Below are 25,750 nucleotides of genomic sequence, written 5' to 3' on the forward strand. Positions count from 1 at the left end.
GACCAGATGGACATCACAGATATATTCAGAACATTTCATCCCAAAGCAACAGAATACACATTCTTCTCTAGTGCACATGGAACATTCTCCAGAATAGATCACATCCTCGGTCCTAAATCAGGTCTCAACCGGTATCAAAAGATTGGGATCATTCCCTGCATATTTTCAGACCACAATGCTCTGAAGCTAGAACTCAACCACAAGAGGAAATTTGGAAAGAACCCAAATACATGGAGACTAAACAGCATCCTTCTAAAGAATGAATGGGTCAACCAGGAAATTAAAGAAGAATTGAAAAAATTCATGGAAACAAATGATAATGAAAACACAATGGTTCAAAACCTGTGGGACACAATAAAGGCAGTCCTGAGAGGAAAATATATAGTGGTACAAGCCGTTCTCAAGAAACAAGAAAAGTCTCAGGTACACAACCTAACACTACACCTAAAGGAGCTGGAGAAAGAACAAGAAAGAAACCCTAAACCCAGCAGGAGAAGAGAAATCATAAAGATCAGAGCTGAAATCAATGAAATAGAAACCAAAAAAACAATAGAACAAATCAACGAAACTAGGAGCTGGTTCTTTGAAAGAATTAATAAGATTGATAAACCCCTGGCCAGACTTATCAAAAAGAAAAGAGAAAAGACCCAAATAAATGAAATCATGAATGAAAAAGGAGAGATCATAACCAACACCAAAGAAATGCAGAAAATTATAAGAACATACTATGAGCAACTCTACGCCAACGAATTTGACAATCTGGAAGAAATGGATGCATTCCTAGAGACATATAAACTACCACAACTGATCCAGGAAGAAATAGAAAGCCTGAACAGACCCATAACCAGTAAGGTGATTGAAACAGTCATCAAAAATCTCCAAAGAAACAAAAGCACAGGGCCAGACGGCTTCCCGGGGGAAGTCTACCAAACATTTAAAGAACTAATTCCTATTCTCCTGAAACTGTTCCAAAAAATAGAAATGGAAGGAAAACTTCCAAACTCATTTTATGAGGCCAGCATCACCTTGATCCCAAAACCAGACAAGGATCCCATCAAAAAAGAGAACTACAGACCAATATCCTTGATGAACACAGATGCAAAAATTCTCACCAAAATACTAGCCAATAGGATTCAACAGTACATTAAAAGGATTATTCACCATGACCAAGTGGGATTTATTCCAGGGCTGCAAGGTTGGTTCAACATCCGCAAATCAATCAATGTGATACAACACATTAATAAAAGAAAGAACAAGAACCATATGATACTCTCCATAGATGCTGAAAAAGCATTTGACAAAGTACAGCATCCCTTCCTGATCAAAACTCTTCAAAGTGTAGGGATAGACGGCACATACCTCAATATTATCAAAGCCATCTATGAAAAACCCACCGCAAATATCATTCTCAATGGAGAAAAACTGAAAGCTTTTCCGCTAAGGTCAGGAACACGGCAGGGATGTCCGTTATCACCACTGCTATTCAACATAGTACTAGAAGTCCTAGCCTCAGCAATCAGACAACAAAAGGAAATTAAAGGCATCCAAATCGGCAAAGAAGAAGTCAAACTATCACTCTTCGCAGATGATATGATACTCTATGTGGAAAACCCAAAAGACTCCACTCCAAAACTGCTAGAACTTGTACAGGAATTCAGTAAAGTGTCAGGATATAAAATCAATGCACAGAAATCAGTTGCATTTCTCTACACCAACAACAAGACAGAAGAAAGAGAAATTAAGGAGTCCATCCCATTTACAATTGCACCCAAAACTATAAGATACCTAGGAATAAACCTAACCAAAGAGACTAAGAATCTATACTCAGAAAACTATAAAGTACTCATGAAAGAAATTGAGGAAGACACAAAGAAATGGAAAAATGTTCCATGCTCCTGGATTGGAAGAATAAGTATTGTGAAAATGTCTATGCTACCTAAAGCAATCTACACATTTAATGCAATTCCTATCAAAGTACCATCCATTTTTTTCAAAGAAATGGAACAAATAATCCTAAAATTTATATGGAACCAGAAAAGACCTCGAATAGCCAAAGGAATATTGAAAAAGAAAGCCAAAGTTGGTGGCATCACAATTCCGGACTTCAAGCTCTATTACAAAGCTGTCATCATCAAGACAGCATGGTACTGGCACAAAAACAGACACATAGATCAATGGAACAGAATAGAGAGCCCAGAAATAGACCCTCAACTCTATGGTCAACCCATCTTCGACAAAGCAGGAAAGAATGTCCAATGGAAAAAAGATAGCCTCTTCAATAAATGGTGTTGGGAAAATTGGACAGCCACATGCAGAAAAATGAAATTGGATCATTTCCTTACACCACACACGAAAATAGACTCAAAATGGATGAAGGATCTCAATGTGAGAAAGGAATCCATCAAAATCCTTGAGGAGAACACAGGCAGCAACCTCTTCAACCTCAACCGCAGCAACATCTTCCTAGGAACATCGCCAGAGGCAAGGGAAGCAAGGGCAAAAATGAACTACTGGGATTTTATCAAGATCAAGAGCTTTTGCACAGCAAAGGAAACAGTTAACAAAACCAAAAGACAACTGACAGAATGGGAGAAGATATTTGCAAATGACATATCGGATAAAGGGCTAGTGTCCAAAATCTATAAAGAACTTAGCAAACTCAACACCCAAAAAACAAATAATCCAATCAAGAAATGGGCAGAAGACATGAGCAGACATTTCTGCAAAGAAGACATCCAGATGGCCAACAGACACATGAAAAAGTGCTCCATATCACTCGGCATCAGGGAAATACAAATCAAAACCACAATGAGATATCACCTCACACCAGTCAGAATGGCTAAAATGAACAAGTCAGGAAATGACAGATGCTGGCGAGGATGCGGAGAAAGGGGAACCCTCCTACACTGTTGGTGGGAATGCAAGCTGGTGCAACCACTCTGGAAAACAGCATGGAGGTTCCTCAAAATGTTGAAAATAGAACTACCCTATGACCCAGCAATTGCATTGCTGGGTATTTGCCCTAAAGATACAAACGTAGTGATCCGAAGGGGCACGTGCACCCGAATGTTTATAGCAGCAATGTCTACAATAGCCAAAGTATGGAAAGAACCAGATGTCCATCAACAGACGAATGGATAAAGAAGAAGTGGTATATATACACAATGGAATACTATGCAGCCATCAAAAGAAATGAAATCTTGCCATTTGCGATGACATGATGGATGGAACTAGAGGGTATCATGCTTAGCGAAATAAGTCAATCGGAGAAAGACAACTATCATATGATCTCCCTGATATGAGGGAGAGGAGATGCAACATGGGGGGTTAAGGGGGTAGGAGAAGAGTAAATGAAACAAGATGGGATTGGGAGGGAGACAAACCATAAGTGACTCTCAATCTCACAAAACAAACTGAGGGTTGATGGGGGGAGGGGTTTGGAAGGGGGGGTGGGGTTATGGACATTGGGGAGGGTATGTGCTATGGTGAGTGCTGTGAAGTGTGTAAACCTGGCGATTCACAGACCTGCACCCCTGGGGATAAAGATATATGTTTATAAAAAATAAAATTAAAAAAAAAATTTTTTTAAATCTCATTTATATGCCACGTGAATGTCAAATCTGTATCTCAGTCAACATCTCTCTAGAATCATCATCTAATCTATCTAACTAGCTAGCTTCTTGACATCCCATATGGCTAAGTGTCTTCTCATGTTTACTCTGGAAAAGCCTGAACTACTAACTTTCTCAACAAAAACTATGCCTCACGGCCCATCTTCCTAATATTAGCAAGTGGCACCATCATCCACAAAGTTCCTGATGCTAAAAATCTGAGAATTATCCTGGATTCCTCTTTCCCCCTTACCCCTCATCTGACTCCATCAACACATCCTCTTATCTTTATGTCTGGAATATGACACATCAGTCCATTTTGTCTCCGTTTCCAGAAACTGCCATCATGTCCTCCTGCTATAGGCTTCTAACTGGTCTCTGGTTTTGGTGACGCACTTTTACTCACAGGCAAATTGAGCTTGTTAAAACTTCAAAACTTCCACTGGCTTCTTTGTAGTTCTAATAAAATCAAATCTCCAATAGTCAGACATTATCTGTTCCTATGATTTTTTTTTTAACCAAATCTTACACCATGTTCCCCCTAACACATCATGCTCCAGCCACTCCAACCTTCTTTCTCCAACATGCTAAAATTGGTCTTGAGGCATTTGCATCGTCTGGTCCCTCCATCTAGAATGCTCTTCCACCAATGAGGAGATCCTTATTGAGATTTTATTTAATATCTCTTCCTCAGGGAGTCCTTCCCAAATCCAGCCGATGGAAAGTTGCCTTCCCAGTGTTTCTTCTACCTACTCCATTTCTCCACAAGGCTTTTATCACCATCTTGTGTGTTTTTGTTTATTGTTTATTTCTGAGGTTCATCCCCCCTCCTACCACCAACCCCACCATAATATAAGCTTCAAGGAGGCAGGGATATTGTATTTATGGTTTGTCGTTGTATCCCAGTGCCCAGATCAGCACCTGAGTCACATAGACCCTTGATATATATTCATTAAATCACTATTTGAAACTAATAATGTACTATATGCTGGCTAATTGAACATAATAATAATAATAATAATAATACGACTATTTGAGGAATATTATCTACAACTTCAATTTGGATTGTGACAGCAGTCAAACTGTGCAGGTTTGAGATTGTGTTTTTCATGTTGTGGAAGAGACCCACAGTTACATAATCAAAATTGAAATTGGAAATCATATTAATTGTAAAGGAGGTATTATCATTTTTGTTATTTTGGAAGAAGAGCAATAGGTCAGAAGGGCTTTATTGACCAGGACCTCATCTTTGATTTTTTTGCACTTGGATTAGGAAGGCTAGGAAATGAGCCAGAGCAGACATAAGCATGTATACTGACAACAGCTAAGATCAGAGATGAATTCTGCTATGATTGGGGACAACCAGCAGGCTCACTTGAGGCCCTCAGGGGTGCCATTTGAATTATTCTTTACCTTGAGACGTAAACATACTGTGATGAAAATGCTATCGATCCAAAGGGTAGAGAAGAAGACCAAAGCCCCACCACTCTCTGCTGACAGGTGATCCCAAATCCAAAAAGAAACTGCCTGTTCTCAACAGACAAGCTAAAAAGGGATGAATAAACAAACCACAGGCAAATGTGTGTGTGTGTGTGTGTGTGTGTGTGTGTGTGTGTGTGTGTGTGCATGTGAACAAGGGTGGGGAAAATCTATGTTGATAAAGATAGCTGGGGACAGAACAGTGAGTGAATGAAACCTGTGAAATCTCACCAGAGAATGGCCTCAGCTGTCAGCAGTTAGTTGACTAATACTTGTCAGTGGCCAACAGTGAAAACAGTGACAGCTTCTCACACAAAACTCATCTTCCACAGCGCATAATGATGTGTGGGTTGGGAGCTGGGGTGGGGAGTGGTGGATATCAACAGTCTGCTGGATCAGAAATTCAATTCATTGCAAGGACTATGTTTCGGCCAAGGGAGCCGGCTGACCCAGCGGCAGCTACACAAGGTCCCTGCTGCTTTGCTTCAGTGCTTTCTCTGATTGGCCTTCTTCAATTCCATCCTCCAGGTTAATAATAAAAGATTCCAGTTCTCTAGCAAAACTTCCAAGGTTAATGTAGGAAGTTTTCAGTGAAAAACTTATCATGCTACCTGGTTGATTTCCAAGAATTGAGCATATGGCCTGGGATGTGCCTGGCACACATCAGACAGTGCTCACTCTTTCAAAAATGCCCCCCCCCATGGGGCTCAGGGGGACTTGGAGACTAAAGGAAAGATGGGTATTTTGATTTGGGTGGTGTTGTTAATAGCATAACCGTGCCTATCAGTCTTTTATTTTTTTTATTTATTTTTAAAGATTTTTTTTTTTTATTTATTTGACAGAGAGAGATCACAAGTAGATGGAGAGGCAGGCAGAGAGGGAGAGAGGGAAGCAGGATCTCTGCCGAGCAGAGAACCCGATGCGGGACTCGATCCCAGGACCCTGAGATCATGACCTGAGCCGAAGGCAGAGGCTTAACCCACTGAGCCACCCAGGCGACCCCTATCAGTCTTTTAAACGAGAGCGTGACTGAGGACAGAGATGGGTAAAAAGAGACGAGAAGCTAAAGGTGCTGACCACCTCTTCTGTCTTAAGTGCTACTTCACTTAAAGATATTCCATTCGGAATCTACAGTAGAGAATCTATAAACATCCAATGGACACATCTGTTCTTAGGGAAAGAGGAGATGTCAGGAAGGCTTTGGATCTCATGCTAGGTCTGGTTGTGAGGTAACCGGGCTCCATGACACTGTGTCCTACCACCCCTAAAGAAACAACCAGAAACACGGCTCTTCAAAGTATAATGCAAAACAGTAAAGAACATTCTACTCCTCATGGAGGGAAAGCCTCTTATTTCTTTCCTTTGAACATTTTGTATTTTATTTTTTCTCCCCAAACTAAATCTGCTAATTTTGAGGTAGCCAAGTTCTGAGGTAGCACTGCTCTTGCTCCAAACTTTGCCTGTTGCTCTTAGAGCATTTCTAAGCAAAGTGTTGTTACACAGAAGAAGAATGGACTTGGTGAATGGGGAATGAGAATGCACCCTTCTGACTGGAAGTGCTGTCACCTATAGTCAGTGGAATTGGTGGCTTCTTGAGGGAGACCTATACGAACATGGCAATCAACCTGGTGAAAAGGTATAAGCATGTCTAGAAAACAACATCTGAGTGAAGTTACTGTTCATCTCTGTGGATAAGGCCTAGGAGACTCCTCAAAAAAAAAAAAAAAAAAATCTGAGCCCACCTGCTTCTTGGTTCTGCTCTTCCATTTCTTCTATATTTTGTTTTTCCTCTGGACCATTCTCATCTTGCAAGAAAATCACAGAGGGGGAAGAAAAAAAATACATCAAGTCAATTTATGAAATATCTCTTTATGGCTAATAGGCAGCACTGAAATTAATTGTAACCAATGTAGCCTGACTCCCAAAGCAAGGCAGAGAGATGAATCAGAGGCCTGAAACAGAATAATTACCTACATAAATAGGTGCATTTATACTTGTCCCTTCTCACCTGATTTGCTTGACGAAATGTTCTACTATAGTAAACCAAATTCACTCAGCACTCCTACAACAGTTCTCTCCTTGCACAGCATTTCCCAAAATGCAGTACTGATCTTAATTCGAATCTGTGTTTCTCCCTTGATGGAAGCGATATACACCGTGTAAGGAAATTTGCTTGATTAAGTTTCTATGACTCCTTTTCCTGTTTGATATATGTTGCAAAAAATCTATTTTTAGCTAATGTACACATGACAGTCTAACACATCTATGCTATGAGATACTTTGTCTTGAACAGACTACATTGGTCAAGGGTACACCATAGTACATAACTCCTTGAAAAACAAATCACTGGGCAGGTTCGGTGATGGCTGTATGCTAGAAACTGGTTAACATTTTCTTTTGGCTTAAAATGTGTAATATATATCGGTGGATTTATGGGTAGAAAAAATAAACTTTTCAAAGGCAAATAAAGGCAGGATTTTCTACCTCATTGCTGGGACAGTTTCCAAATCTCTTCTTGTTTGGAAAATTTTTAAAAAAGAAAAATTTATATTAAGACACCGGAACAGAACATAAAGCATGTTGAGTACAGAAAGCAGAGAAGCAGAAGTGAGTAGCATATATTACTATGGGTTAAAGATGGCCATAGATCTTTGTCTCTCAAGAAGTGGAATTTTTCTCTCCTCTTCTTGAATCTGGACTGGTTCTGTGACTAGATCAGTGAAATGTGGAAATGATGCCTGGGATCCCCAAGCCAAGGCCTCAGAGGACTAGAAGCTTCGAATTTCTCCCTCTGGGAAGCCAGTCACCATGTTGCAGAGATGCTCAGGCTAGCCCCCTAAGAGAGAGGCTCATGGAAAGAGAGTAGTGCCATGTGGCAAAGCACCGAGGGGCCAGACACATGGGTGAATCCTTCTGCACCTTCCAACTTAGCACAGCTGCCTGATGCATGCAGGCAAACCATGACCTCACCAGCGCTACCAAGAGCTGAAGAATCACCCAGCTGAGCCCTTTTCAGAGTCCTGACCCATCACCAGGCTCAGATCACTTAACCTTGTTTTGCTTGCCTGCCTTGACCCACCATCCATTACTACTACCAGCTCTTAATCCAGAGGAGGGGAATCCTCCCTAGAGGAGGACTCAAATAGGAGTGCTCAAACAAGAGCCTCAAAAGCAATGGGAAAACATTTCACCAAGTTGCTCTGAAAAAGAACTGACCAAAGAGAGTTGCAGATGGGAAAACATTTGGAATTGACTTGAATGAAAGAAAAAAGTTTATAATACAGTGACATAGATAAATGAGTGAATGAATGAATGAATGAATAAATAAATAAATGAGAGTGGCATTCTGAAGTATGGAAAAAAATGCTACTAATGAAAACACAATTATGTATACAATTCCCTCTGCCCAACACCTGTGCTATCTGTCTGGGGGGATACAGGCTAACTTTGAACAGGAGAACCCGAGGCAGCTCTACAGGTACCTATACCCAGTGTTCTAAATGGCATATTTACAGTACCGCTTAACAGTCTGACATTTGCTCTGTTCTAGTTCTCCAAGCAGATGACGGCATTGGATTTTGCTCTAGGAAGGAAACAGCCATACTTGCTGCTCTTGCTCCCTTAACAAGGCTAAGTGGGTGCTGCAGCACGTGTTAAATCCATGGGTCAGTATTTCCCCCCTTCCTCCCACCAAATGGAGTCAGAATCAAGCAGGAGAAACCTGCCAGCTTTTCTGTCTCTCCCAGTGGACGGTCTTTTTAACAGAGATTTCACAATAGGTTTGCAGTCCGCAGTGACAGGCTGCCTTTAAAATTAGTCTGGTTACCGAGTTTCCTTTAGAGTAAAAAGCCTTCTTGCGCCAGAGGAAGATAAGAAGGGAAAGAGAAACACATTTTCAGTGAGAGGAAGGTGAGGAGTTGGTGAAATGCATGAGAGGGACATTTCCAGTCAGACCCCGAGGCCGGCTTTATAACAATAAAAACCAGTCTGTTTTCCTAACGTACCCCGACTGGGTTTTTACCCCTCTGCATTTGCGTGCCGTCCCACTCCCTAACACAGCCACCGGAGGGACATGTTCTTGGTTCCCACTTTGAGCCTTGACTGTAGGATCCAGTTGCAATATTTCTGCCCTACAAAGAAAACTCAAGAAATGGCATGTTTATTACCGAGTAAGTGCATTCTAGAAGAACGCTGGATTTGCCATTTGAGTAACGTGGCCTCGGAGGACAAGGTTTAGGTACACTGCTTTCATCCGTCTCTAGACAGTTCACCCTCACAGCCAGCAGGGGGAGCCAGCGTAGAAGTCTCGCTTTCTAAGCAAGCGTTCTCCTGCAATTAGATTAACATTCCTTTCACTCTTTCAGAAGGACACTTTGGCTGGCTTATAACTTTCCATCCATTTAAAATGCCTCAAATGAGTGGGTTCTTACTGAAACAGGGGTCTTCCACTGGTAGGGGGAAAAAAATCCCTTTACAACAGTTACCGGTAAGTATTTATTTGATAAGGACAAGCTTTCCTTTTCATCAGCCTTGTCTGTCTAGCTATCTTCACAGGAAGCCCATAAACAATAAAAAGTTAAGTAGAGTGGCGAATATAGACTTGTGGTTTTTAGAAGGGATTTAAAAGGCTTATAATAAATGTGAAGAAATATAGGGAAGTGACAGGCAATTCTGTTAGCTTAAAAAATGTCACGCAGAAGCTAAATTCTTGTAGTTAGTACGCATTTAAGATCACATATTTATTTCAGATAATAAATTCCCATAGCATTCACGGTGGGAGTCACATCACATGTTATTTTCTCAAGCCAAAAAGCACGGTAATCTGTGAGCATTTTAGTTGTTGCATAATTTTTGTTTCTTCAGTATTCATATCCTGCTCTTCACTCTTTCAACCCATATTTATTGAGCATGTACTATATGCAAGGATATTTCAGCAATTTTATACAAATAAAATAAGAGACTCCTGCTGTGAACTGAATTCATGGAGGCAGTAGGAATGCATTATTTGTTGGATGATGACAAGACTGTAATCCATGTTTATTTCTGCATGAGAGAGATGCACAAGGGCAAACTCTCAATGTCATGGCCACAGATTACTATCCTGATATGGGTGGTTCTTTTTGTGAACTGTGCATGGGAAGAAAAAGGGGAAATAAATCCAAGCAAATCCATCCCTGCTACTGGAGAAACAACCTGATGTGTGCTGCCTGTTCATGAACTAATAATCTTTCTTATAGAGGTGCCGACATTTCCAGGCACAGACAGAGCATATACCATTGAAATACAGTGGTTGATAGATTAGATCATTGGTCCTGATTCTTCAGTCCCCTGTAATGGACTGGACAGTTAGTATTCTCCCACTGTGGGCTGAGCATACATCCCAATCCACTAATGTTGGGTTTGATCAAGTTACCTCATTTAGCGAGTGAAATATTAGTGGACACAATGTGAGCAAAAAGGCTTAACTGTGTTGCATAATTGGACTTGACACCTGTGTTCCTGACATTTGTCATGACAAGAAGATGACTGTATAGCTGCTGGTTTAAAGAGGATGAGAGATATGTGGAGCAGATCAAACCCAAGGTATGACTGGGAGCCAAGCCCAGGCAAGTCACAGCTTGAAACAGAGCTGTCCAGCAGAGCCCAGCCTACATCATCTGAATGGTAGTCAACTTGCAAATCTGTGAGCATGAGAATAAGTAATTTTGTTGTAAGGGACTCTATTTGGGGGTCATTTGTTACACAGTATTATCATGACAACAGCTGATTAATACAAATGGTTTATTTATTTTTCTCAAATCAGGAAGGCTCAACTTTTTTTTTTTTAAGTCAATCCTCTTCTGTTTATAAAGAATTCAGTCTTTAATTTTATATTTTGCCACCCGGCTAACATTTCCATCTCACATGTTCCCAAATTCTCTAGAATATACACACAAAAATTAATGTTAGCTTATATAAGAGAGGAATGATCTCAAAAGTAGGCACTTCCATCAATTATACTTATGTCTTATGTAACAGAGCAATGTGAGTAATAGCATAATACTGGTTAATACTGCTAATATTTATTGAATAGTGGCTATGTTCTGCTCAGTGTCTAAGTACTTTGCATAGACCATAAAATTTAATTCTCATAGCAACCCAGTAAGCTTGGTATTGTTATTATTACTTTTTAAATATTTTATTTATTTGTTTGAGAGACAGAGAGAACATGAGCAGGGGGAGGGGCAGAGGGAGAAACAAACTCCCCACTGAGCAGGCAACCCAATGCAGGGCTCAATCCTAGACCCTGGGATCATGACCTGAGCTGAAGGTAGATGCTTAACCAACTGAGCCACCCAGGCACCCCTGGTATTATTATTATCCACATTTCACAGATAAGAAAATTGAGATACAGAGATAAGTAATTTGCCTAAGATCCTTCATCTAGCAAGTGGTGGCAGCAGGGTTTTGAGAATCTGAGATACAGAGATAAGTAATTTGCCTAAGATCCTTCATCTAGCAAGTGGTGGCAGCAGGGTTTTGAGAATCAGCTGACACCACAGCCTACTATTCCCTTCTTGGAAACATAACTAATATTTGTTTGGGTAAGATAAATTATGGGACAGCAAATATGTGGGAAGAATGATACTTAATATAATAGCTAAGGAGTTAAACTATATTGTCATGCAGATTCACATAGAACACTAAGAATGTTAAGAATTGAGCTTGCCTGAGCTGGTGCAGTCATTCTAGAAAACAGTATGGAGGTTCCTCAAAAAGTTGAAAATAGAGCTACGCTATGACCCAGCAATTGCACTACTGGGTATTTACCCTAAAGATACAAATGCAGTGATCCAAAGGGGCACGTGCACCTAAATGTTTATAGCAGCAATGTCCACAATAGCCAAACTATGGAAGGAACCTAGATGCCCATCAACAGATGAATGGATAAAGAAGATGTGATATATACACACGCACACACACACACACACACACACACACACACACACACAATGTAATACCATGCAGCCATCAAAAGGAATGAAATTGGGCCATTTGCAATGACATGGATGGAACTAGAGGGTGTTATGCTGAGCAAAATAAGTCCATCAGAGAAAGACAATTATCATATGATCTTACTGATATGAGGAATTAGAGAAACAAGATAGAGGAGCATAGGGGAGGCAGGGAAAAAAGAAACAAGATGAAACCAGAGAGGGAGACAAACAGTAAGAGACTCTTAATCTCAAGAAATAAACTGAGGGTTGCTGGGGGGGAGGGGTGTGGGAGGGATGGGGTAATTGGGGGATGGACACTGGGGAAGGTATGTGCTATGACAAGTCACACAAGTGCTGTGACTTGTGTAAGACTGATGAATCACAGACCTGTACCCCTGAAGTAATACATTATATGTTAATTAAAAAAAAAAAAAAAAAAGAATTGAGCTTGCCTGAGATTTAAGCCAGGTAAGCACAATACTATAACTCTAAACTATTTTTTTAATGCTAAAGATATTTTCATTTTGGAATAATTTTAAACTATAGAAAGTTACAAGAATGGTACAAAGAGTTTTTTTTTTTCCTTTCTTTTCTGAACCTACTGAGAGTGAGTTGCAGACATAATTGCCTCCTGGAGCCCTGAATACTTTAGTACGTATTTTGTATAAATAAGGACATTCTCCTCCATGACTATAGCGCAACCATCAAGATCAGGAGATTAGCCTGATGACACCCCCTACTCTCTAAGCCACAGACCACATTCAAGTTTTGCCAATTTTCTAATAGTATCTTTCATATTTTTCTAGGAACACACACTGCATTTTGTTGTAACATGTGTTCAGTTTCCTTCAACCTAAGAATTGAGATGCCCTCCTGACCTTGCCTAAGCTCTGTGCTGGGTGTTTGCCACCTCACCCCGAGCCCCCTTTGGTGTGAGTGCCTACTTGCTCAGCCCTACTTAACGGCTTTAGAAAGTAAGGGAAGAAAGATAGGAAGGAAAGAAGGAAGGGAGGAAGGGCGAAAGAAGGAAAGGAAGGAAGAAAGAAAGGAAGAAGGAAAGAAAGAGAGGAAGGAAGGAAGGGGAGGGATGCTTAGTTTCAAACACTAAAGCTTTTTTCTGGAGGTGTCACCAGCCAATTAGTCAATGTCAACAGATGGGTGTAAGGAAAGTTAAGTTCCCAAGTTGGCTGTCTTGTTATTCTAATGAAAAGCTTCACATGCATCTTTCAGTGCAGATAAAAAGAGATGTCCAGTTGAGTCCTCACCATCTAACATGATTGGTAGCTGCTGGTCTGAGTGTCTCCTTGGTACCAGGCACTTCAGACTTTCAGGCACCTCATACCTATTACTATGAATCCCCCATGAGTCTTACTAAATTAGACTTTTATCTACATTTTTACAGATGAAGAAATCAAGATTGTGGGAGGCCAAGTAACTTCCCTGAAGTCCTGTGAACAGTGGCAGAGCTGAGTCTTAAACTCTGGTCCAGATCATTGCAAAGCCTGAGATCTCTTTTCTCTTGCAGATTCCTGTGACCTCTTCAGACTCCTGGTGGTGACACTGTAAGTCCTCCTTGAGAGAGAGGCCCTTACCTTTGCTGTGGTGTCCTCAGCACCCAGCACAGTGCCTAAGTTCATTGGGGCTCCATAAATGCTTGTCAAGGGATTAAAAAAGAAACTTCATTTTCCCCTAAGCAGTAATTATTATTTATTATTTTGATTGAACTGGATTTCAGTTTTGGGTGTAGAAAGGGTATGCTATCTATCTGAGCCTCTGCTTGAAGCTCATTACATTGTGGATTTGTTTTGAAATGTCAAGTGTCTTTGATCACAAATAAGGGTTCCTAAAAATCCAGTATGGTGACTGGTAGGGAGCACAGGTAACCAGAGTTCATCTGCTCTCACCGCCGCCCAGGTCCAACCTCCTTTCCCCTCTCTTCCCTGGGTGGTGACAGTGGCTTAAGCTCTTGTCCTCCAGATCTGCTCTCAACCTAGAGGCCAGGTTGTTTTCCAGTGTAAGTCACGTCATACCGTTCCCCTGCTCAACGGCAGCAAGGCTCTTTGTGGTGGATTCCACTATGGTTTTCCTGCCCTGACATTTTTCTAGAAGCCTCCCATGCACTCCACTCCAGCCATAGTGGCTGCTCTCTTCTCCTCTGGTCTTTCTACTGCCTTTCCCCCCTGCCTGAGATGCTTCCAAGTCCTTCAAGTCTTGGCTCAAAATGTCTCCTTTTCAATGAGGTCTATGCTGAACGCTCTACTTAAAATTACACCATCTCCCCACCCCTACACCCTTCATCCTCCTTATGTGGATCCATCATTTTCTAAGATACAGTGCAGGTAAGTATTCTATTCATTGTTTCTGTATATCTCCCCCACTTGAATGTAAGTTCCACCAAAGTAAGGATGTTTGTTTCCTTCATTGCCTGAGGCCTCCTAAACACCTAGAAGGAACACCTGATAGGTGCTCAATAAATATTTGTGGATCAATGAAATATGCTCCTTCCTGACCTGTGCTCCCAGAGCTAGTTCACAAACTAACCAGGAAAAAAAAAAGGGGGAAATTAACTCGTCTTGCAAAATCATTAGGTCCCTTGAAACTTGAGGTTCATATATCATGTAGGGCGGCATTTTTCAAGGAAGGTGCCCCAGACATAGGTTCTTATTAACAATACCTCTATTGCTGTTTGGAAGAGTCACTTAGGGAAGGAATCCCTTGTTACAATTCAGTTATCCAGGCTAATAACTAAGCACCTCCTGGGAAGGTGGAGAGGCACACATAGCCCATTTGGGGAAATGCTTGCTTTCCTGCCTGCCAGTACCAATTCTACTTGAACCAAATACTATCGTAACCATACCTCATTCACAGAGACTGTGCAAGAGCCATGGTTGGTCTTCAGTTATAGGACAGAGAAGACATCAACTTATTCTTCTTTCTTCTTTTCCCCCTTCCCTACCCTCCCTCCCTTCCTTCCTTCCTTCTTTCCTAAGATTTATTTATTTATTTTAGAGGAAGAAAGAGAGAGAGATCATGTGTAGAGGGGGAGCGAGAGGGAGGAGAGAAGCAGACTCCCCACTGAGTGGGGAACCTGATGTGGGGTTCGATCCCCCCACAACACATGAGATCGTGACTTGAGATGAAATCAAGAGTCAGATGCTTAACCGACTGAGCCACCCAGGTGCCACAGTCCTTTTTTTTTTTTTTTCTACATTCTTGTAGAAAGAATTCCTAAGAATGTACTCAAACAGCATACTTGTCCATGTAGAAGGAAGAGGAAATAATTGAACCTGTTACTTTTAAAGCAGATATGTCTGTTAGGGGAGAACCAAGTGTAATACAAATTCAATGAAAGGAACACATGAGACTGTAGCATGCAACTGTCCCCTCCATATATTTTGTATGATGGTAAGTAGAGGGCCAAGCGTTCAATAAGAAACTCAATGAGTACCTGGTGAATGATTGAATTTTGTAGCATTTCCACAATGGAGGTATGATCCTGGCATACCAAAACTTGCCATGACATAACTTGTTATAAAAATAGCACAAAGCAATGCACTAGAGAGCTATTTTCAATATCACACACACCCTCTTAATAGATAACATATGGTTCTCCCATATGGCGTGTTAATACAAATACTTTTACCCTGATATGGTTAGCTTTTAATCCAAGGATTCCCAAGTACTTTACAAACACTATTCATTAGCACAGTCTTCCCCGGGGAAAGTTGCAATGCCTCGCAGAGATACAAAGCATCCTGCATATAATCAATAACCATTAAGGAATGACAATAATAAGAAATACATTAATGTGGCCTTTTTTTAATATATATATACAGATTAGGAAACAAACAAATGGGAATTAAACTGCTTTCCTAAAGTCTTCCCATGACTTCACAGTGCAACTGAGGCTACAAATCAACATATGCTGATGCTTGTGGTTACTCTACCAGGTGACCTACATTGGTGAATTGACTGTAAATTACACTGGTTTTCAGGTATGCACATAAGCTTGTGTCTGCAACATAACTGGGAAAATTATGAAAAAAAATAAACTTAGCATAATAGCATTACAATGCTCTCTCTCTCCAACAAAACAACAATTGCCATTTCTATTAACTTTAAGCCCTAAGGTTAATTTTCCTTCTAAAAACTATTTCTCTCTATCGTCACTTATGCTTCTATATCAAGAAAACTGGTGTGCCTACACATTTGTTTAAAACAGGCACACATTTGTGCTCTCTGCAGATGTTAAAACAGAACTGGCAAGATGAAACACTGTTTCACTTTTTTATTGAAGAAGAGAAAGGATATAAAGATGTTCTTTGAATAGAAGAATCATTCCATAAACAAATGGAAAAGCTGCTCAGTATCTTCGCCATCAGTTAACATTTGGTGAGTACCTACGAAGTTCAAGATGTGGAGAGGAAATAAACTAGGCTATGAGGAACACAAAAGCCTTTCCCTTTGGGAGTTGATGGAAGAAAGCTGGACAGAGTGGTTTCAACAGCTGTATCTTTCTGTATCGCTTGCTCAAGGTGAAAATGAGGCTGGAGGCAATTATTCAGAGAAAAATAAGAGAATTTATCTTACATATGTAGATCTGAATAAATATTGGTCATTTGAGCTGAATTAAGTGAGGAATATCTAAGCAAGTGCTTCAGTTCTCCACTTGCTTTGCTCTGGGGAGAATGTGCATGTGTTCAGAGCAGGTGTGTCTCTCAGGGAGGGCACAATTCCGTATACACAGGCTTAATTGTAGGCAGTCCCACGTGGTTATGGGAAGTAAAATTGTCCGTCTTTGTGTTTCTACCATTTTCCCCCCTTTAACAGAGTTGGTCCTTCAGTGTTGAAACATGCTATTTTAAGTGGTGAAAGCAGAAATTTTACCATGCTGCTTGGGATTTTGAAGTTTAGGAAGAAGGCAATGTGTGGGTTTTCCATGATTCAATGTGAATGTTTTATAAAAAGGTGCCCTCATTCAAATTACAAATCCTATAGATGATAAAACTTGACCGCTCCTCCCAAGCTTACTAACAACTATAAAAACAGCAGCGTAATGCACGTGTTTTATCTTTCTTTAAAAACTGCAGAATTCCAGTAAAGGTTTTGTTTAACCTAATGTTCACTTAATAGTTATTTGACATTATTATACCAGAATAAATTTCACATTGAAATTTATTAAATTAATAAATTAAATTTGTTAAAATAAATTTCATGTTGAAATACGTGAAAATAATTCATAAGTGTAGAAATCACACTCATGGAAACGCAGCATGTCCAAATTGAGATGTGCTATGAATGTCAAATACACATCCTCTTTTAAGGACAGCACAAAACAAGGTACAATAGCTCATTAACAATTTTTACACATTGATTGTGTAACAATGATTATACATTGAAATGCAACACTTTGGCTATATGGGTTAAATAAAATATAGAGTTAAAGTTAATGGTGCCTGTTTCTCTTAGTGTTTTTTTTTTTAAACATTGCTCCCCCAAATTTTAAGTTACACATGCATCTGTGATTCATGTTGTATTCCTATGAGTGGAGTTGACTAGTGAGGAAGGGGGCTGCAGACCTCAGAGTCCAGGGGGCAGGTGGATATTGAGGCTGAAACTGTCAAATCTGCACCCCTGTTCCCTCTTCATTCACCAAAGGCCTCTCCTCGTGAACACCTGTGGCGCCCTGCCTTAGGGATTTTTCTAGTCTCAACAGGATCCTTGTCCTATGCAGTCAGTTTGGAAGCAGCCCCCCAACCCGTGATGGACAGAATAAGGTAATTAATACTTGCCTTCAGTGCTCGCTTCGGCAGCACATATAATACTTGCCTTCATTCCCCTTGAGTGGGAGAACTCTGGGGCACATCCCACAGAATTCCCCTACAGGACCCAGTCCCAACCACCCACAGGATAACCTGCCTGTTCATGAACCTGTTTCCTTCCTTTCCCTGTCTCACTTCCCTACTTCCTCCTGGTGCTTCCTGGATCATTCCCCAAATCAAACACTTGCCCTTGAGTCCTTATCTTAACACGGGGGATCTGATCTAAGATATTTTTAAACTAAACAATTACACAAACATATTATCCCCAGTTATGGTAAGTGCTAATGAAGGAAAGTACAGTTTGCCAAGAGGACTTCTATCTAAGAAGGTCATCAGAGGGGACTACTCTGTGCAAAGGGTATTTGAGCTGATAAGTTTAAGGCATTTATTATGTGAAATTAATTGGTAGAAATTAATGAATCAAAAAGGCAGAGATAGATGAATTTTCCAGATAGAGTGAAAAGCACGTCCATAGGACCTGTTGCAGGAAAGAACATGGCATCCTTGAAGACTCGGGGGTAGCCAATGGGGCTGGTGTAGAGAGTGAGTACCATGAGATGGGCCTAAAGGGAAGATACCCAGGCATTTGGGAATGTTCCAAAGGTTAGGGAACAAGATCTAGAGGAGAGAGTGAGCATGTATATTTGGAGAGTCACATGATTTTGTTCTGCAGGACCACTGGAAACAAAGGGAGTGGAGCAAGGAGAGAAGCCAGAAGAAGAACAAGTGGTTATGGTACAAAGAACTTTTTACCCCTTACTAAGAGGAGGGAGATGCTTCCATGAAGGGGGTAGGGATCCATGGTTTCTCTCTCACCTAGCTGCTTTGTGGGTTCTGGATTGATTGGGGTGGGGGAAGATGGGGGGTGATAAGTGACCCACATGGAACTGAGAAAATACTCCAGATAACAGATGATGGAAGTCTGAGATTAAGGGGTGGAAGGTGAAAACAGAGAATAGAATGGATTGAGGAGATAGTCAAGGGGTAGAATCAACTGGCTTTGTGGAGTGTTTGAATGGAGGTGTGAATGATGAGGAGCAGTGCCAGCCTCTATTACAGAAGTTCTGATTTATCCCATCTAACACTCATAACAACCTCGCAGCACAGATACAATAAATAGCCTATTTTATAGGTGAAGAAATGACTTTGGATAGTTTAAATAACTCTTCCAAAGGTCCCATAGCTAGCAGGAAGTAGAAACAGGATTTGAGCCTTGGTCACCTGCTTCCAATGAGAAATCCATTGATCACCATGCTATCATGCTACCTGGAATCTCATTCAGGCATATGGTCTGGGAAAATGGGAGCTGGGGAGCAGTGACTGAGCCTGGGAAAGAAGGAAGCCATGTTGATTTGGGGGGCCCAGGATGCACCTTACGCAGTTGAGATGTTTCAGTAGAAAGGAAGGGAAATCAAGTAGATGGGAAGGAAAAATAGACCAGTAGAAAATAGACCTTCTAAAATGGTATCTAGAAAGTTTGTATAAGATTTTTTTTTAAAGAAGTAAAGCACTTTGCTTTTACAAAAGACTTACATTAACACCTATTTTCAATAACCAAAAGAAATCTGCAGAGGATTTTCACTTTTATGAAATGGTAATTGCTTTTTTGCTTTGAGCCACTTTGGCTTACAAAAGGTTTCACAGGAAACGTCTACAGACAGAGTGGGAAACTTGTAATGGTCATTTAAAAAAATAATACACATACACACACACACACACACACACACACACACACACACACACACACACACACATATATATGGTTATGCTACTTGCTGAAATGCCTGGTTAGCTTTCTGTTTGTTTTCTTTTGTGATTTTGTCTGGGTTGTATTTGTCTGGTCTGCAATAGTCACTTCCAGTACCTGGTCCCTTTATGTCACAAGTAGGACACTATCTTACTGAAAGCCCTCCTGCCAGTCAAGCAAAAGGACTCTAGTCCCCTTTATCCCAATTCTGCCTCCATTCTATGACTTCCAGATCTATCATACTTCCTCCCTCTCTTACATGTGTCCAGTATTATCATTATTTCTTTCCCATCAAGCCATGATTTAAGAAGGCTGTCATTTTCAATGTAGTATAAATTACTTGTATCTAATAATTAAACCATCACATCTCCCAAGTCTACTGATTATACTCTAATTATCTACTATTCTGAACTATAATGCCAGTTACAGAATTACTATAATGAGTGATAAGACTTCCTGGTCTTGAATTTAAGTACCCCCAAATTTGTATTAGGCATATTTCAAAAAGAGTTACTGGGGTCTCACTTTACTTTGAACAAATAAAGTTCTCTATATTTTCTGTGTGTGTGTGTGTGTGTGTGTGGTTGTTATGTTCTCTTCCTAATATTACCTGTTTTTCCCTTGTACTGGGGTGATACCTGCTGGCAATAGATCATCTCCTTGAGATGATAATCATACTTAATAGCTACAAGCAATTAGTCCATAGACTCAAGGACTAGGGAAAAATTGTCCAGGGTGGCTGATGTTATTTTAGACAAGTAAATGTCAATATCAGAAGCCACATCAAAAGACAAATGGGAACATCTGTTTCTCTTCTCCTGATGGCAGAGGAGGCCACAGACAATTAAGTATTGCCAGTATGTTCAATGCTATAGACATAAAGCAACACATGAATCCCTAACTGGAGAGTATTCTGGAATGTGCTTTGTTCTTTCTGCCAAATTGGTCAATTTGCAGAAGTCTGCCTTATCTGATGCACTGTTTTGAATAACTCTAAAGGCATTCCAGTTGTCTCCTCTCCATGGAAATATGTTTGGTGAACTATATAGATTTATGTGACCAATGAAAAGAGAAATCTCTACAAGTGATTTCATGCCTTCAAAATGAGAATCATTTCACCTAGTGGACATAGGGCTTTTCCCTCTCATGGGTTCCAAATATGGTCTTTTTTTTTCCACTGTAATATAGTTGGCAGACAATGATACTAGTTTTATGTGTACATCATAGTGATTTGACAATCACATACATCATGAAATACTCACCATGGTAAGTGTAGTTACCATCTGTCAGCATACAAAGTTATTACAATTAGGGACAGTCATTTACTACGTAGAGCCCATTCCCACTTAAACTAAAGTTCTTCCCATGAAGAAGGAGTGGATATAGCAAGGAGCAACAGACAGGAAGAGTTCAATGGTGGAGGGATGATGGAATGCTACCCATGAGGAAGATCATAGGAGAACATTCTCACAGCAATGGTTGAAAAAGGTATTTAGGACTTTCTATCTTCTTGGCAGTTTGCTTATGAGAATAAATTATTCCACCTCTCCCAGCTCTCATGATAAATGTCAGATGGTCCTGGACTTGGTGGAACCAATTTCCCCCCCTTTTACCTCAGAAGACCTGTAACTTCTAGAAGTGTCAAAATGGGCCTTGAAGTATTTATTTATTCACTTAAGTCCAGTTGACGTACATCATTATATTAGTTTCAGGTGGAAGACATAGTGATTTAGCATTTCTTCACATTACAAAATGCTCACCACGCTATGTCTAGTTATCATCTGTCAGCATACAAAGTTATGTGAATGTTGCCTTAAAAAAAACCCGAAATAGGGCGCCTGGGTGGCTCAGTGTTTAAAGCCTCTGCTTTCGGCTCAGGTCAAGATCCCAGGGTCCGGGGATCGAGCCTCACATGGGGCTCTCTGCTCAGCAGGGAGCCTGCCTCCTCCTCCTCTCTCTCTCTGCCTGCCTCTCTGCCTACTTGTGATCTGTCTGTCAAATAAATAAAAATCTTAAAAAAAAAAAAACCCAAAATAGTAGTATTGTAATGAATGCTGCCTTGTGATTTCAAGCATCCATCTGAACATGTCAAAGTACATCAAAAGTTTTTTCGATCACCTGCCAATGGTCTGGACAAATACTCAAATATATGCACATACTTCTTGAACCATTCAAATGAATGGCAAGTGAATAATCTCCTCTAATACTGGTTACTAAATGTGTGATTGGAAGAAGTTACAACAACAAATAGTTACGGGGGAAACATGTATGCACAATGAAAAGATGGCCCCCCAAAGCTGTCCTATGAAGGCTAATTATGATTTTTGGTCTGTTTTAATTACAACTAATAATGAGGTCTACAAGGTAAGCTGTAAGAGGGTGAAACAAGGACCTAAGACTGAAGGTATTTGGTCAGGAAGCAGAGATCTCTAGCTGATTCCTTGCTGCTTGAAAGAACATTCACAAACTCCCCACTCTTGCAAGTGTTCATCATGTTCTCACATATGGTTTTCACGTAGCGCCTTAGGTTAGCAGTGTTTAGCGCCACAAGTTTGGGCAGAGTAGTAAAATAAGAAAGCTGTACTACTTATCTGGGGCTATCTGAAACATTAAATATGACATTAAATAATTTCTCCCTTTGGCTTTCCCCCCCTCCTTTTCTGCCTCTTCTAGTATGAATTCATTAATCATATATATATGTTAATACATTAACTTTTGTTGACTCATGGGCTAAGTAATACATTTTAACTAATGCTTTGGTAAAATTAAAATACAGACTTTTTTTTTTTTTTTTTTTTGGTGTGTCCAATGTCGTTCCTGAAGCATGCTGATATGAGAGACAGCAGTGGAGACACAAAAAGTCAGAGTCTGAGACTGGATTATTTTTCCCCATTAAAAGCCAGATCTGACACAAATTCCCTACATATCACCATTGCTGGGTAAAGCCTTTGTGGTGCCAATATTTAGTTAGCAGTGAGGAATACTTACTGGCAGTCCATACATTTTTCACTCTGCTTGTTGGAGAAGGTTATTGTTATTCACGTGATGGATAGAAACACAAAATGAGTTCTCTGAGAGACCATAGCCCTAGAGGTCCATAATTCTCCTCTGACAGGACCACATTAGTCATTTTAGTGACTCAATTTTTGAACCTGTTTCTGTCTCCCTGAAGGAACGAGAGAAATCCTATGTAAAATGTATCCAACCTGAAAAGAGGACTATCAGCGTTTTACCTCAAGTAAGATAAATTAGAGACATGGAAAGGAGCTCTGCTCTCATGACTGGGTGGTGTGGAGAAGCACATCTAAATATTCCCTGAGGACACAATGAGTGTCTTTCTGGGAGATGGATTTTAGAGCAGGGGTCATCAAACTCTGGCCCATAGGCCTGTTTTTTCATACAGCCCACATGCTAAGAATGGGTTTTACATTTTTAAAGGGTTGTAATAAAAACAAAGAAAAATATGCGACACAGACCATATGTGGCCTGTGGAGCCAAAAATATTTCCCATCTGGTCCTTCACAGAAGTGTGCTGACTCCTGTTTTAGAGCAACCTAATGAATAAATAGTGGGAGATGACTCAGCCTACAAAACCATGCATCTGAATGTTTTGTGGAGGGGCGATTACCTACAGGGTGTAGGAATTGGCTTGACTTGTTATGAAGATAACCCTCTACTACTTCCTGTACACCAAAGACATCACTTTCGGTGAAGTAGCAAAGCCCACATCTTTGACAAGTTCTCACTGATTCTAAGACTGCATATGGTATTGGAATGGACTTTTGACTTATACATGATCTTGAGTCAATAAAAGGATTTAATATTTGAGGGGGTCCCAAAGAATCCAAGGGTAGAGACACAGTGAGGGTGTAGAAGGTCTTAGAATAGGAAACAAGAAGACCATTTGGGATTATGGTGGTTTTAAAAACATGCCCACAGACTGTTAGATCTTCCTCTTTTCCAGAGGTGGAGCTTAATGGAAAGCTCTCCTTGACTGTGTGATGGGTTTAGGTACTTGCCTAATTAACAGAATATGGCAGCAGCAGTGGTCTGTCACTTTTGAGATTAGGTTATAAAAGGACTGTCACTTCCACTGTGAATGTGCTCTTACTCTCCTGGGTCACTTGCTCTGGAGGAAGCCAGCTGCCATGTCATGAGGATATAGATCAGCTTATGGAAAGGTTGACACAGTAAGGAACTGAGGCCTCTGGGTCTCAGTCAGCAAGAAAGTGCCTAAAGCCAGCCTGCCCCAAGAGAGGATGTGTGCTGAGGGTGTGGTGAGTATATGGGGACACTGAGCTGAGTAGGTGCCACAGATATGTTACATAGATTTATCCCACCTTCAGTCAGCTGTGGGGATGAAGGACCCACCAGGGGTTGAGTCAGTTTTAATGTATTTTTGTCCTTTCCCTTTTGCAGTCAACTTTTGTCTTCACAGATTGTACCTCTTCATGACCCAGCCTGGTCCCTCGAATCCTTCCTCTCTAGTGGAAACTGATTTTTAGTTTCTAAGTCCAGAACAATGGGTTTCCTTCCAAGAAATCCCAAGAATGCCTACAGCAAATCTCCTTCTAGCAATTGAAGCTGTTCGTCCCCGGCACACTCCCTTGTCCCTTTCTCCTCTCCTCCCCTCCATACTTACCTCCTTGTTCTCCTACTGCCCAGTTCCTCTTCTAGCCAGTACCTATTTTCCCTGTCCTGTGCACTTTGGGACAACACTGATAGCATCCCAGCCTGCCTTCCTCCCATCCCCACACTGCTACACCTTTAGTTCAAGGAACCACGGGTGTGAAGCACCACTCCTCCTGATCTGATTGAGCCCTCTCATGTGTACAAAGGGGAGAACTAAAACTTATGAAAGAAAATTTCAGGAACCATCCCAGTTGACACTTGGCATCAAAATGTGTAACAGTTGGTTTGAACAACATTTATTTTCCATTTATTGAACACTTAATATGACTTAATGTGATACCGTGATATAATGACAAGTACATATTTGGTCTTTGTCTCTAGTTCTTGGCACAGAGCTCCTAAAACCCCTATGATTTCCTGAGTGATAAAGGTGATAGGAGCATCTTCTATAATTCGTAATAAGCCCCTTTCAACCTTACTTGATGTTTGCTAATAGGGCGACTCTTGGTGGGTTCCCAGATAACTTTTAGGGTGGGGCTAGATGCCAGAGGACTCAACCATGTGACTAGAGTGTTGAAATTTCAGCCCCACCCATAACCTCTGGGGAGGAGAGGGTGACTAGAGATTGAGTCAGTCACTGATGGCCAACGATTGAATCAACCATGCCTATGTTACAGAACCTCTGTGAAAACTCCAGACAATGAGGTTTGGACAGCTTTCAGGCTGGTGAACACATCCACAAGCTAGGAGGTGGTGCACCCCAACTCCACAGAAGCTCCTGTGCTCAGGACCCTTTTGGACCTCACTCTATGTATCTCTACATCTGGCTGTTTATTTGTGTCCTTTGTAAGATCTTTTATCATAAACCAGTAATAGAAAGCCAGCTGTTCTCCCTGAGTTCTGTGAGCTGTTCCAGGAAATCATCAAACCCTAGGAGGGGGTTGTGGGGACCTGTTACTCTATAGCAAGGCAGTCAGTGGCCCAGTTTGGGTGGCCTAGACTTGCAATTGATGTCTGAAGTGGGGCAGTCTTGTGGGACTGAGCCCTTAACTGGGGGGTGGGGTGGGGTGTCTGACGCTAACTCCAGGTAGTTGATGTCAGAATTGAAGTCAGTTGAAGGATACTTAGTTGGTGAAGCTGGGGAACTGGAGAATTGATGGGTGCCAGGAATAAACCCACACAATTGGTGTCAGAAGGGTTTTGAGTGGAAAGAGATCATAGTGGAAGTCACATTTGAGCATTGTGCTAAATACTGTACGGTTTGATGTCACTTAATTTCACCCGAACTGGTATGAGGTGAATGCCATCCTTGCCTCCTTTTTTCGATAAGGCAACTGAGGTTTCTGATTAAGTAATGCAGCCAAATTCCCACTGACCAAGTGAAAATTTAGACCTGGCCTAATGATGCTAAAATCATACCCATACTCTGAACCCCACCTCCTTTTCAGCATTCAGAAAACACCCTAACACATCCCCTGCTGT

The 25,750-nt window shown here is 40.9% G+C and overlaps 1 protein-coding gene across 1 annotated transcript in view; it reads right to left on the reverse strand.

Moving 5' to 3' along the window:
- The window catches only part of MACROD2 (mono-ADP ribosylhydrolase 2), a 2,010,404-nt gene that overhangs the window by 107,071 nt on the left and 1,877,583 nt on the right, over nucleotides 1-25,750 (reverse strand). Inside the window, exon 12 of the mRNA XM_047744583.1 lies at nucleotides 6,833-6,895. Within this exon, the coding sequence (XP_047600539.1) occupies nucleotides 6,833-6,895 (63 nt within the window). The remainder of the gene's footprint in view (nucleotides 1-6,832; nucleotides 6,896-25,750) is intronic.

This window comes from Lutra lutra, chromosome 9, assembly GCF_902655055.1.
Source record: "Lutra lutra chromosome 9, mLutLut1.2, whole genome shotgun sequence".
Taxonomy (NCBI): domain Eukaryota; kingdom Metazoa; phylum Chordata; class Mammalia; order Carnivora; family Mustelidae; genus Lutra; species Lutra lutra.